The following is a 14,272-nucleotide window of genomic DNA, read 5'->3' on the forward strand; positions in this document are numbered from 1 at the left end:
GTGGAGCAGGTGGGGGGCTCTGGTGGGGGGGGGGGAGGGGTGGGGAGAGAGAGACGAGAGAGGAGTTAAAATGTATGGTAAAATACGGACAGTCTGTTTGGTACGTTTGTCTGCTCTACAGGTAAGAAGCCACCATTTGGAGTCCTATTCTGAACATCTAGTTGGCTGCTATAAGAGTGGAAATGGAAAATTTTGTGTAGCATTAAAAGTAAGGCAAGGCAAGGCAAGGCAAGTTTATTTATATAGCACATATAGCAACAAGGCAATTCAAAGTGCTTTACATACAACATTAAGGTAACACTTTATAATAACCATCATTAATAAATGGTTGCTATAATTTCTGTTATTTTATCATTAGTTTGTGTAATATAAAATCATTTGTTTATAAATGATATATTGTATCATAGCTGATAAGAGACGGTAAAAAGGGTAAAAAGCTATGATACAATATATAATTTATAAACAAATGATTTTATATTACACAAACGAATGATAAAATAACATAAATTATAGCATTACTAATAATTAGTAAACATTATTAATGATCATTTCATTGTTTGTTAACAGTAAAATAACTATTAACTAAAGTTTAATTAACTATCAATTTACCATTTATTAATGATGGTTATTATAAAGTGTTACCAACATTAAAAGCATCGAGACAAAATGAAAAGGATAAAAGACCAAGAAAAATAAAGTTCATTCAAGAGCTAAGAGAATAAAACCCCCCCAAAAAATAGGCTAAAATAGAAGAGGACAGGTGTAAAAATACAAGAATAAAGTGTGAGAGTTGAATAGTTATTTGATGTCATGAAAGTAGATGGAGGAAGTTCAAACCCAGATGACAGGAGGCCCTTAGTGTGTGGATATTTCTGGTATTTCCCGCTTGTGGTCTTACCTCCGCAGTGCAGCAGGTCCTGGAGTAAAACCAGGTGCATGGGACAGGAGCAGCGCGGCGTCCCGTCGCCCTTGGCGATGCAGAGGTGAGAGCAGCCGCCGTTGTCGCGGGAACACGGGTGGGACGCTGGGGAGGGGAGAGAGGGATGGGTGGAGGTGTGAAGGGGATGAGTAACACTGAAGAGAAGAGGCGGCGGAAAGATCGGATGTTTGACTTGGTGTTCAGTGTTTGTTTTTGTCTTTGTCATTACTAGAGATGCACTGTTGCTAGTTTTACTGCCCAACAACTTAATATAGTCATTTTTCAGTACATCTGGTACCTCAACCTGGAGCCTACTTGCCAATATACAGTGCAATGATGAATCCATTTTTGGATATTGGCCACTTCTTCCGCCATAATTCGGTCCAATCACAGACAGTCTACCTACCGAACTCCTGCGGGTCCATCTCCTCCACGGCGTGTATGGACGTCAGGTAGGAGATCCGGCCCTGGATCCGCGTCCGCCGGTCTCCGGTCAGCTTGTCCACCCTCTCGATCATCTGCTGCTGCCGGTCGATCCAGTACAGGTGGTCTCCCAGCACCGTCAGCCCCGTCGGCTGGAGAATGTTGGAGTCCTGCAGGACGATGCGATTGGCTCCTGGTGGTCGGGGGGGAGGGGGGGGGGAACGTGATGTCGTCAGTCATCAGAACAATGACCTGGATGTCTGCATCAAACTGTCTTACTGCTCACTCCTGCTTCTCCTTACCATCATCAATCAATTTATCACACTCATCTTTCTCCTTTGTAAATAAAATCTTCTTTCGTGCAACAGGCAACATTCGTTTATCACCAGCATCACCAGTAGCCGTTTATCTGTATGTGATTAATGGCGGTTTGAAGCCAACTCGGCCCGTCTGACCAAACAAGGAGAAGAAAAGATGCTGCGGTTCAGATTCTTTCCAGCACCTGTTCTCTGTCTTTGCTCTTTGGTCCCAGTTAAACAAATAACATCCATCTCTTCCTCTGCGGAAGCGCTTCGGTAAATGTCTGTTTTTGGTGGTGTTTTCCGACGCGGTTTGCGTTTAGCGGGCTATAAATAAAGCGTGCGTGTCTCGTCTTTGCTGATTCCAGTCGTGCGTCTTCATCGGGTTCAGAATCCTCCCCCATCTCCTAAAGACAGGAGCTATGTTTTCGCTGTCATAGATAGCTGACGAATGTAGAATATTCATGATCCTTGGACCAAAAGCCAAATGATTCATTGTTAAAAAGGAGTCTCGATGTCTACCACTCCTGAGAAGCTGAAGATAATAGAATATCATCAGGTCAGTAGGGGTGTAGGAACAGGGTATGGGCACTAGGTGGCAGGAGCGACCACAGATACAACAGTCCATACCATCAGACAGCTTCATTTCTCCTGAGATAGCTTTGAATTTGAGTACTTTATCTGCATCTTTGGCAAATGTGATCTTTTCATACTCAATTTTGCGGTATTCTGTTAGTATTTGGTACTGCAACGACCCAAGTTCTCCACAGGGATCACTAGTATTTCAGCTTATCTTGAGAACCGTACTTTTTGTTTCATATTGACGTCCCGTACATGAGAGCTATTCGGGGGTTTGCTCACCTGATAGGTCGCTGCTCTCGATGCGTTTGAGGTCGGCGTCCACCCAGAACAGTTTTCCCAGCTTGTTGTCCAGAGCCAGCGCTACCGGTCTGATCAGCCCGGTGGTGAACAGGGACTCTCTCTCCGTCCCGTCCAGGCTGGCTCCTTCTATCTTAGCCGAGCGCTCTTGCACCGTGGTGAAATACATGTACCTGCAGAGGGATGGGGAATATATATATACAAATGTCAGCTGTTCAAATCGAAAACTCTTTCTACCACTAATCTCTCTCTATACATTCCCTATTGAACGGAAGCCAACAGATATACAGTATTCTGGGAGCATCCTCACCCTTTCTCCGCGTTGACCACGATGGCCCGCGGCTTGTCGGTGTCGTCCTTGAGGACCACGCCCACGCTGTGTCCGTCCATCCGCTGGACGTTGATGGTGTTGAACGCCTCGCAGGTCCAGTACACGTGGCGGCTGTAGGGGTCCAGGCTCAGGTCGTGGGGCTGGTTCTCCACCGGCTGGACCACGCTGTTCACCACCATGGCGGACTGGAGGCACACACAGAAGTAGCGTCATTTGGCATCATTGACTCTATCTATCTATTAGTGTTAGACTGGTATATGGCACCGATATTGTCCTTTTTTTATTAAGAATCAGATGTGGTCCAGTCAATGTGGTTCACCTCTGATATGATGGAGGCTCCTCCCTGATCACAGCTAGTCGATATGTTTTATTAGTATTATTTTTCTATCAGACAGACCAGAGAAATCATCCCTCACCCTGCCTTAAGGAACTGCCAACCCACCTGTCTACCCACAATACTGACTAGATTTTGATGAAACCTGGGGGAATGCTGCACCTCACCGCTGCTTTCTGGCATTTTCAAAATGACACCGATTGGCCCAAGGGGGGCGCCACAATTCCAGATCGAAACAAGGTGATATAATTGTTACTGATTGGCCAAGAGGGGGGGCTGCATCAATCACGAGGGACGACGTGTTTACTGTTGCTTTGTTCGTACGGGTTTCAATGGAGAGTTTAAGTGTCCTGTGGTCTAATAGCGGATTCAGAGGCTTTTCCACCCTGACAAGAATCAACCTCTGGCTGAATGGGTGCAATGTGATCAGTTTTAAAGATACTGAATGCGTATCAAGTCTCAAGTGTTACCATAGCTCCGTCGTCTCTGGCCCTGCGTATGTTCTGCCGTCCGTCCAGCCAGTAGACCAGCCGGTCCAGCGGGTCGTAGCTCACGGCTCGGACGTTCTTGAAGACGTGGATGGGCAGGATGATGTCCGGGCTCTGCTCCCCCAGAACCATCCTGCTGATACTGGCCTTCTGACTGAACAGCAGGAAGTTAGAGGGAGCTGGAGACAGAGAGACAGACAAGACAGAGAGACAAGCGAGAGAGAGAGGGATGAGGGAATGGAGAGGAAGAGCTGAGTGCAGGTTGAGTGGACATAGCGTTCTCGCTTGCAAACTGAAGTGTACGTTTGTACAAGGCGTATTGTGAAATACAAACACAAATAAGCGAGCGGAGACCGGTCACACACACACACACACACACACGTACACACACACACACACACACACGCACACAGAGTCTACAGCTGAAACTGCAATCAGCGACGGTCCCGAGGGCCGAAGAAGTATGCAATGAAGACAGAGAGAGATGGATGAAGGGAGAAAGGGCCATCAAACGTTGCCAAGAACACAAGTATGCTGAGGCCTACAGTGTGTGTGTGTGTGTGTGTGTATGTGTGTGTTCAGATTTCCCCATAGTTTGACCCAGACAGTGTGTCCTGGGTGTTGAGCAAGACTGAAGAGACGACCGGGGTTGATCTAACAACTCTTGACTCCTTCCCCCCCATTCCTCTGTTCGTTCTCAATAAATTTCCCTGATGTTAGAAGTAATGGTTCCTGAAGCTGTTCGGGAACAACGTGTCCCTCCCTGCGTGGATGTGCTTTGATTGCGTTACAGCCACTTCGACCGCAGTCTTCTACCCCCCACCACCACCCCCCATCCACCCCTTACATCCCATCAACTCTTTTTACTTACAGCTGCAGTTGCGTCCGTCGGGGTTCAGGGTGTAGTGGGAGGCGCAGCGGCACTGGGCGCCGGCGGGCGTGGCGAGGCAGAGGTGGGCACACTGTCCGTTGTTGTGGGAGCAGTCGTTGGCGCCGTCCTGCCGGGACGAGTGGAACACCAGGATGTCCAGCATCAGCTCCAGCTGGCCCTGAGGAGGACCAAAGACCGTTCCGCTTACCGAGTCGGGACGATAGGCCTGTCTCACAGGGTTCCTACATTCAAGCACTTTTCAAGCATTTTCAAAGTGCATTTTCAAGCTTTTCCAGCACCTAACAGCTGTGGTAAATTACATATTTATATACATATATATACTCAAAATGATTATTTCACTTCTTCATCACATTAAATCAGATGTTATTGTGCTATAAACAACCAAAATTATGTTTCGTGACAGCAATGCTGTAACGATTATGTAGGATTTGGTCCTCGTTTCAACCATGATTTGTATTGAAACTCTCTCTCTCTCTCTCTCTCCGACATATTTTACTTCTTTATCTAAAAATCTATTCAGTCAGATAGCGATTTATTATGAAAGCAATGCAATTAACGTCTCAATTTCAAGCAGTTTCAAGCACTTCATTCAAAACCCAAGCGCTTTTCAATCCTTGAAAACACCCACATTAAAATTCCAAGTGTTTTTCAAGGATTTCCAGCAACCCGTAAGGAACCCCTGACCCCTGATCTGTCGAAATGAACTTTAAAAGCGGCACCTGCAGCACCACGGTGCGGTTGAGCCCGCTGCGCTTGTCGGCGCGCTCGATGCTCCGCAGGTTAAAGTCCGTCCAGTAGATGTAGTCCCGGTACTGGGTCAGGCCGAACGGGTGGGGCAGGTCGTCCACTATTATCTCCCGCTGAAGACCTGAAGAAGCAGGAGAAGATGTGTAAGTCATGTCAGGTGAGCCAGTAAATATGATTCCTGCACGTCAGGATAAATCACGCTAAACCAGTTTCCTGTTCACGTCCGTACCTTGCATGTTGGTGCTCTCGATCATACATGTGTCCAAGTCGGTCCAGTACAGCCGGTGGTCAACGTAGTCGATGGTCAGCCCGTTGGCCCGGCCCACTTTGTCCACCAAGGTCACGATGGTGCTCCCGTCCATGTAGGCCCTGGCTATACGGGGCCGGCCGCCCCACTCGGTCCAGTACATATAGCTGGAGAGACCAAAACGGGGAGTTAATACAGGAGATCTGATGCTGTAGTAACAGTAACAGTGTTTATGCCTAACTTTGCTTCGAAAAGTGCTATACAAAAAAAAGTTCATTATTATTATTGTTGTGTGTGTGTGTGTGTGTGATCATAAAGTTGCATCAGATGCCCCCGGGCAAAGCGTGCTGACAGTTCTGGGCCATGACCTCACCATGACATCACCGGGTGAGTGACAAGTGTTTAACAATGTGGTTTTGGCACGGGCGTGTGCGAGCTTCGCTTTACACACACACACACACACACACACACACACACACACACACACACACACACACACACACACACACACACACACGCATACACAAAGACACAGATCATACTAGCTGGGGGGTGATTTGGCTGGGCACGAACGGGTGACACTCCCCTTGTTAACACACTCGTTTAATAGCATCCCTCGCTCAGCTGGAGCGTGCTGGGAAGGCTGTGTTGTACCTGCATACCGATACAATGAGGCAGCCGCACTCTCACTACCTCAGAGAGTGGAGAGACGCTGTAAATGAGGTCATTGGCACTAATTCATCCTCTTGAAATGTTTGGACCTCCAGCATAATGCAGGTGTCCAACATCACTGCTGTGGGAAAGCTTTACAGTGTGTTCTCTGTTCAGCTGGCAACCAGAGGCAACGCTTTTTGTGACACTATGTATGTTCACATCTAAATTAGAGCCTAATAACAGGATAAGATGACTGTCACCATGGCTACCACTGCATCAATCCTATATTAGTACTACAGTGGTAGCCATAGTAACAGTATTGAACACCCCTCCCCTACTAGTGGTAGGATAGTAAAAAAAAACAAAAATAATCTTACCCGTTAGCTGGGTCCAGTGCTAGAGATCGCGGGTTGTCCAGAGACCGCGGGTTTTCTAGGTCCTTGCAGACCAGGACCTGGCGGTACTGGCCGTCCAGCCGGGCCACCTCGATGCGGTTGGTGCCGGTGTCCGCCCAGTAGATGTTGCGGCCCATCCAGTCCACCGCCATGCCCTCCGGGTAGTCCAGGCCGAACTCGATCACGTGCTCCACGGAGCTGCCGTTCATGTACGCTCGGCTGATGGTCTGGGAGGGAGAGAACGAGAGGAAAAACGCAGTGTGAGAGAGAGAGAGAGAGAAAGAGAGAGAGGAGTAACACCCAAATAATTAGGCTACTATACGTTTTTCGCAGAAATATGTCATCCTACCTGTTTTTAATGCTATTCAGGTGCTGTGTTAACTTGCTTACTCAGACAAAATGTTACTGAGCCGTATAGCAGATTAAAGCCTTATTAAAGAGTAGAATTGGTCCACCACCTGTTGTACTGTATAGAAGGTGACCCCTCCTGGCACAAAAGACCAGCCAATAGCAGATGGCCAGTTCAGTACCCTACTGTTCACCATTAGATGTCAGACTTCACCACAGATTTGGATTTGGGGTTTAGTTACTCTTTCATTTATCTGCCAAAGCCAAAGTTGAACAGGATTTTGGTAATAATCTTTGGAACCTGACTCTATATCTGTACGCAGAGCCCTACTAAGACTACAAATCCCAGCACACCTTGGCCTGTATGTCCGTCCAGTATATCCTCCTCTCGGAGACGTCGAAGTCGAGAGCGGAGGCCTCTTTCACGCCGGTCAGAGGAATGGCCACGTCGTTGCTGTTGGTGCCCAGAGAGATGCTCCTGATGTTGTCCCTGGGAGGAAAACAGCATGAGAAAAAGTTACAAAAAATCTGTGTAAGTAATGAACTGTAACTGAGTAGCTTTTTTGCATACTTTTGTTTTTGAAGTCAATATTTTTACTTTTAGGGTAACATTGGTGTAATCTTACTTTTTTTCCTATCACCATTATTGCCCCTGAAAAGTCTATACCCACTGATGACTTTGCCACAGTCAGAAGCTACTACTATATGTAGCAGTGTTATCCTTTAAAGTCGAGATGAAATGAAAAATGCATTTTTAACCCTTTTAGATCACATCCCCGGTCATATTGTGCACCTATTTAACAATATATGGCAAAAAAAATACAAAAAATCAATTTCTTTGTATTCTTATATCAAAATCCAATCATGTTTTCTTCCTGTAAAACAAAATATGCCGTGCGCTTACGTAAGCATGAACCAACCAATTTCAACCAATAATATCATGACATCCACCCATCAATCATTCTTCAACCTGGTGTGTGTGGAGCCAACAGTCCTCTGTAGCTCCGTTTCTCTCTGTAGCTCCGTATCACGCTAAACTCTAAGCCCCGCCCACTGTTTAGCGGTCCAATCAAATGCGAAGGATTTGATTTAAATCCCTCTTGTAACTGTACACCGCTCAAATATTCCGTTTCACTGGGAAATACGTCACAGTACAGAAGCTAAAGACGCTCTAACTTCCGTTTCAGTGGGACTTTAAGTGTGTTTTGAATGAAGTGTTACATTTACACAATCATTCCACAGTACAATTTATGTCGTTTCAAAGTTTAAAACTCTTTTTCTGGTTTATTTTCAGAAAAGTCTATGAAAAGAAACAATGCTGCTGGTTCCAGAGGGGGGGGGGGGTGGCGGTTTCAGCTCTGTTCCGGCTACCTGTTGGTGAAGAGCAGGAAGGCCTCCGGCACCACGCAGGTCCGGAGGTCCGACAGCAGCTCCATGCCCATGGGACAGGCACAGCCGACGCCCTGCAAACGCCAGAAACAAAGATGGCTGCACCCTCCGTTGTCCGCCGCGCAGCCGTTTGTGCCTGGAAAGATGGAAGGAACGAGAGAGAGAAAAGTTATCGTTATGTTATTAAGAACGGACCGGATTTACACGCGGCTTCGGAGACTCTGCGCCCTGCCTTACCGTACGTCTCGGCCACTTTAGTCGCCTTTAGCCCCATCAAATCGGGCAGCTGGTCGATGATGATCTCCCGTACGGCCGTGCCCTTGTGGACCCGCTCGATGCTGCGCCTCTGCCAGTCGGTCCAGTAGATGTAATCGCCGAGCAGGGTGAAGCCGAAGATGTGCGGCAGCTTGTCCTCCAGCAGGGTCTGTCGGTTGCTGCCGTCCACGTTGATCACCTGAGGAGACGGGGGGGAGAGAGAGAGAGAGGAATGAATCAAATAAGTTACCGACTCTGCCTGGATCTAAGAGAAAAAAAACGGCATTTTCCCTACAGGGAGCGATAGAGGAGCACGCATGAAAAGGTTCGGGAGAGCAGGGACAAGGAAAGGTGGAGTAAGGGAAGGAGAAAAGGAGAAGAGAGCGGAGTCAGATATTCATAGCTGAAAAGGTGAGGCACGGGAACTAGTGAGTAACGGGAGGAAAAAAGGCGGAAAACAGGGGGATGTCCGGAGGGAATGAAGAGCGCCGGGGCCCAAAAATAACTGGCATCTACAGGGGGGGGGGGGGTGTGGCTGGGTGGGAGAAACAGCAAATGAGAAGGGACTTTAAACTTTAAAGTAGCGAAACCGCAATTACAAAGGTGAGTCATTCTGTCATTGAGTCAAGTTGAATGCCAATTAGCAGTATGAGTCGGCTTTAAAAGAGGTCCATCACTCACTACTTTCCTATGGACACTTATAAAAGGATAGATGCTAAACTGATGCTAACAATTTTATCATAATTATTATTAAATCACCAGCGATAGCAGAGCTCGCTGGATGCCATTTTGTCAGCCAGGAATTTGCATGCACACACTCGGCACTGCGCGAGATTTAAACAATCACACACAAGAAAACAGTGAAATGAAGCACAATGACACACACACACACAAAAACACACTCCTCTCTTTCACCCCCCCCCTCTCACTGTGTGACTGCCGCCCTCCCTTCTTTTCCTCTGTGTGTGTGTGTGTGTGTGTATATCAGTCACAAGGCATCTATTACTAGGCTGCTGAAAACTGATACAGGCACCGCTGCCAACGAATGCCCCCGCTGTGTGTGTGTGTGTGTGTTTGTGTGTGTGTGTGTGTGTGTGTGTGTTACAAGCAGAAAGCGAGAGCTGCAATTGAAAAGTCTGCAATTAGAGCTCGTGTCCACCCCTCCTCTCCGCTGCCTGTACTATTACTGGACCCAAGGCGACCGAAATAGACACAGCCTTTTATTTTAGACACACTACAGTCAGCTGCAGCCTCTGTGTGTGTGTGTGTGTGTGTGTGTGTGTGTGTGTGTGTGTGTGACCACAAGCTGCTAAACCTCCTTCAGTGCACCATGCCATAGATTTTACAAGTGTGAGGAATTCTGTTGGGGCAGACTGCTACGCTAGTCTTACACAACAAACAGATAAGCTGAACCTATATGATTAGAAATGGTTTGGTATAGTACAGTTAATGTACAATAATACAGCCAAGCCTGCATCTAGTGGTATCTATTGGTTTCAGTGAGTAATAATAACCAATGCTAACAGGCCATTTTTCTATATAGTCCCCATATAGAAATGTTTCCCCCCACAATGTGACAGGGGAAGCAAGATGTTATATAAGGGGCCGATATTGGCCTTTTATTAATAAATCAGATCTGGCTCAGTCAGTGTGCTCCACCTCTGATGTGATGGATATGATGCAGTTTGATTGATTACATATTTATTGTAGAATTGATCAATACACTGGTTGTCTATGGGAAGACCTTAACCTGAATTGATTCCAATGCGACATTCTGATTTGATTCCACACAAGTATGCTTGAATGTGTTTTTATTATTATGATTATTTTTTTGTTCTAGTAGCATGGTTTCCAATGGAGAGGTTTAGTAGCTATGAAGATCAGCCAATAGCAGATTGCATGCTCATATCCGGTATTAATGTATTAATCATAAAGTATTTATGATAAGCCTATACCATTGCTAAGCCAAAAATCAGTTTCTGTGTGTTTTTGCAAATTGAGCAAAAACATTCAGTGTTCTAAATGGGAAACATGTTTTAATAGAAATTCAGATTAACAGAGCGCGTATAAATGTTTTTGTGTGTGTGTGTGTGTGAATAAACACAAAGAAATAGATCTCAAATGACATCAGTTTGGCCTCTTAGTTTTTAGACCAGTCGGGCAGTCGCTTACAATAAACAGCAATACTCTTAAACGCAACTCCCATCTCCAGAACAGAGTGCTGGTTTGTTTTAATGAGTCAGACTGACAGAGTCATTTATCCAGCTTTGGCTCAAAGTGTTGACAGCTGGCTGTGCCCCTTGGTTTCAATGGGAAATGCTAATAATGCTCAGAAAGCATGCTTAGGGAAACAAAATTTAGAAACCTTTCCCCCCAGCCATGTGACAAATGTTTGGGTGAAGCACATTAACTGAGTGGAATTCAAACCCTTCGATGGAGCCTTGCGACTTTTGTGTGGGTGTATGAGTAACGGCCATATAACACTGTGCATTGTTAGTGAAAGGGCACTTCACACAAAGACTTCCTCTTTCATCAATTACACTTCCTGCATGGCACAGGGACCGGCCGTGTGTGGATGTGCTGTGGTCGTCAGTGGTGGAAGGAGAAGCAACATATCCTCATGTATAAGTTCTGTTACTTCATTGATATTTTACTGAAGCAGAAGTAAAACTAAAACTAAAAAAAAAACGTAGTTACATAGAAAGGTACAATCTCTAACTTTAAACTATATCTACGCATCAGAAAGCCCACAGGATGTGTGGCAAAACCAAGTTTCATTCAACAACATTCACCCAGAAGGCAAAGAGGGGGAGAGAAGTGTGCAGAGAGAGGAGGAAATGAGAGGAGGAGGGGGGGGGGGGTAAGGAGGAGAAGAGTGGAGTCTGGGGAATAGAAGGGAAAGGGAGGGGGGTAGATAGGAGGGTGGGGAGCGGGGTAAAAAGGAACAGACAGGGTTAAAGGAGGCAGAGGGGGGAGGGGGAAGGGGAGAGCGGAGGAGAGGATATACATCGGCGTATTGTTAGAGAGAGAGAGAGGGAGAGAGATGGAGGAAGAGAGAAGAGTGGAAAGGAGTGAGAGTTGGAAAAGCGGCGATTGCAGCAGGAGTTGAGATGGAGAAGAGAGGGGGTGGAGAGAGAGGGAGAGAGAGAAAGAGAGAGAGAGAGAGACAGCAGAAGGCGCAGTAACGCATGGCTGCCAATAGACACTGGCTTCTCTGTCCACAACACACACACACACACACACACACACACACACACACACACACACACACACACACACAGTGAATGGTCCATTAGGAGTTGAAACTCCAAGACTCCAGACTTCCAGCAAACTACAGAACCCAGTTTAGAGCTCAAAACTTCTAGATCCTAACTAGGCCTGGGCAATATCCAAAATGTAATATCACAATACTGTCCCACCAAAATATCGTGATATACCATATTATCGTGTTTTTTTGTTTTTATTTTGTTGTTTTTCCCCAGGTTTTTTGGTGGGGGTAATTGTATTTCTTCCAAATTACATCAAATTTCTAGGCTATAATAATAATTATCATCATTATTATTATTATTATTATTATTATTATTATTAACAGCCAAGAAATTTGCTCTAACTATGCAAGCACTGGAGGAAATGATGGCCATTTGGTATAATTTGCTCATTCCTGCTATTTCCAGAAAAATGGGCTGATTGTGGAAAACAGAACCCACCTGAATTAAAATGACACATTTTTCACTTCAAGTATGATTTTTTTTTTACTATCCTACAACTAGTAGATTATAGGTTTATAAGTTTAAGCTTGTGCAATGGTGATCTAAGGGGGATATCACGGGAAATGTCGCGATATTCATAAACTTCCAGAAAGTTGCCTGTTAAAATCTCAGGAAGGGCTGGGACAATGTGGGTGGAGAAAGAGAATGAGTGACACTCTCGGCAACTAGTGTCGAGGTTCCCTTGAGCAAGACACTGAACTAGGGCTATCGTGATGATATGAAGATATTTTGATATCGTGACACACATGTCTGCTGTCTAAATTGATGATGACAAGCAAGTTTTACTTAAAAACTCTCATAAATTGAGGTATGGTAGGAATATTATTTGAATATTTCTGTTTTGTTTGACATCACACTTAACATTACCATTCGGTTCAATGAGATGAACGTTAATTTGATTATTTAACGTGATTTTGCATACATGAACCATATCGTGATATATACTGCTATTGAGAAAAATCCTTATGATTATCATGATATTGATTTCAACCATATCGCCCAGCCCTATCACTGCACCCCCCAACTGCTCCAGTGGAGCTGCTCAGTGGCCACCAGTAGTAGACTGAGGTTGTACTGGGCAGCTCCCAGTGTAAACGTGTGGAACTGTATGAACGTGAAGCTGGGTGCTGCTGGAAAAGAGCATGGGGCTGAGTCGACTTTCTCAATATCAATATGTCATCAATAGACAAAACCTGGAGAATTAAAGATTGACTTCATAAAACATTTGCTCAAATGTACAGAACAGATCCAGTTTTTCAATGCAGATTAAAGTATGCACTTTACACATTTACTTTTTGATCTGTATTGAAAAGAAGAAAAAAAAAATGAAAACATAAGGTAAGCACAAGCACCAAGCTTAAGTTTGATCAACTAGAGGGTGAGTGCGGTGTTCATTTTTCAATAAGGACTGTTATTAATCAGTATTTAAATGATTTTGGTGAAATTGACTACATGGGTGTCCACCGATGAAGTAATGAAATCCAGAATCCATCCATCAATTCATTCATTATACCATCTAATGTCTAAAACAAAAAACAAAACAAAAACATGGCTGTTATTCAGTGTGGAAAAATAGATTTCTTGATGTGATGAGAAACCATGTAGCCAGCTATCTGTTTTGTGGGCACTGATTTAAATTTCTATTCTGAGGGGGGGGGGGGGGGGGGGGGGTTGGGGGGTGCGGCTGGGTCAGAAAAACAAACAGAAAAAAATAAACCCTTCACTTTGATGGGCCTCTGATCCAAGGGGGGTTCCTGACCCCCTCCACAAAAAACCTATTCATTTATCACTGCGACACAATTAGACATGGCCATCCCGAGTGAAAAGATGGCCGAGAGACTCCCTTTCTCCCCTCTCTCCTCCTCTCTTTCTCGCTCGCTTCTTTCTCTCCGCCTGGCTTTTTTTTTCAGGCGAGAATTATGTGCTGTGGAGAGTGTGATTTTTTTTCTTCTCCCTCTTTTCTCATTTCGGGGGTTGTGAGAACGTCTCGTTTCTTGACGGACGGAGAGAAAAAGGGACAAAAAGACAAGAAAGAGCGCGCGAAAAAAAAAAAAAAAAAAAAAAAAAAAAAAGAAACATAACAAAGGTCTCATCCGTCACGCGGGGGAGAAGTCAAGACCGTCGCAGGACAGTTCACACACACGCTCAGATAAACACGAGGACACACACACACACACACACACACACAAGACGAATGGACAGTATGTCACCCGGCACCCCGACACCCAACAGCTACAGCAACCCTCTGTATTCCCAAAGATCTTTGACCGCTCCCTGTCCACATCCCAAAATTCCCATCCGGTCCCCACACTATCCACTATCATTTCCATTCTAAAGACCGAGATCACCAGCGTCTTCGGTAGTAATGAAGTGCCTTGTCTTACACAGTGTCTCCCTCCAAGA

The 14,272-nt window shown here is 45.5% G+C and overlaps 1 protein-coding gene across 1 annotated transcript in view; it reads right to left on the reverse strand.

The window, feature by feature from the left end:
• Window positions 1-5: 5 nt before the first annotated feature.
• The window catches only part of lrp5 (low density lipoprotein receptor-related protein 5), a gene marked incomplete at its 3' end in the record, with an annotated part of 46,001 nt that continues 31,734 nt past the window's right edge, over window positions 6-14,272 (reverse strand). Inside the window, exons 12-24 of the mRNA XM_071546366.1 lie at window positions 8,583-8,799; window positions 8,328-8,481; window positions 7,311-7,446; window positions 6,591-6,835; window positions 5,542-5,726; window positions 5,285-5,433; window positions 4,545-4,722; window positions 3,656-3,852; window positions 2,831-3,036; window positions 2,503-2,693; window positions 1,326-1,535; window positions 899-1,024; window positions 6-19 (exon numbers count right to left, since the gene is read on the reverse strand). Coding sequence (XP_071402467.1) covers window positions 6-19; window positions 899-1,024; window positions 1,326-1,535; window positions 2,503-2,693; window positions 2,831-3,036; window positions 3,656-3,852; window positions 4,545-4,722; window positions 5,285-5,433; window positions 5,542-5,726; window positions 6,591-6,835; window positions 7,311-7,446; window positions 8,328-8,481; window positions 8,583-8,799 — 2,208 coding nt within the window. The remainder of the gene's footprint in view (window positions 20-898; window positions 1,025-1,325; window positions 1,536-2,502; window positions 2,694-2,830; window positions 3,037-3,655; window positions 3,853-4,544; window positions 4,723-5,284; window positions 5,434-5,541; window positions 5,727-6,590; window positions 6,836-7,310; window positions 7,447-8,327; window positions 8,482-8,582; window positions 8,800-14,272) is intronic.

Source organism: Centroberyx affinis, unplaced genomic scaffold (assembly GCF_046629955.1).
Source record: "Centroberyx affinis isolate AG114_WGS23_722 - 3 ecotype Tasmania unplaced genomic scaffold, CSIRO-AGI_Caff_v1 ptg005234l_1, whole genome shotgun sequence".
Classification (NCBI taxonomy): Eukaryota; Metazoa; Chordata; class Actinopteri; order Beryciformes; family Berycidae; genus Centroberyx; species Centroberyx affinis.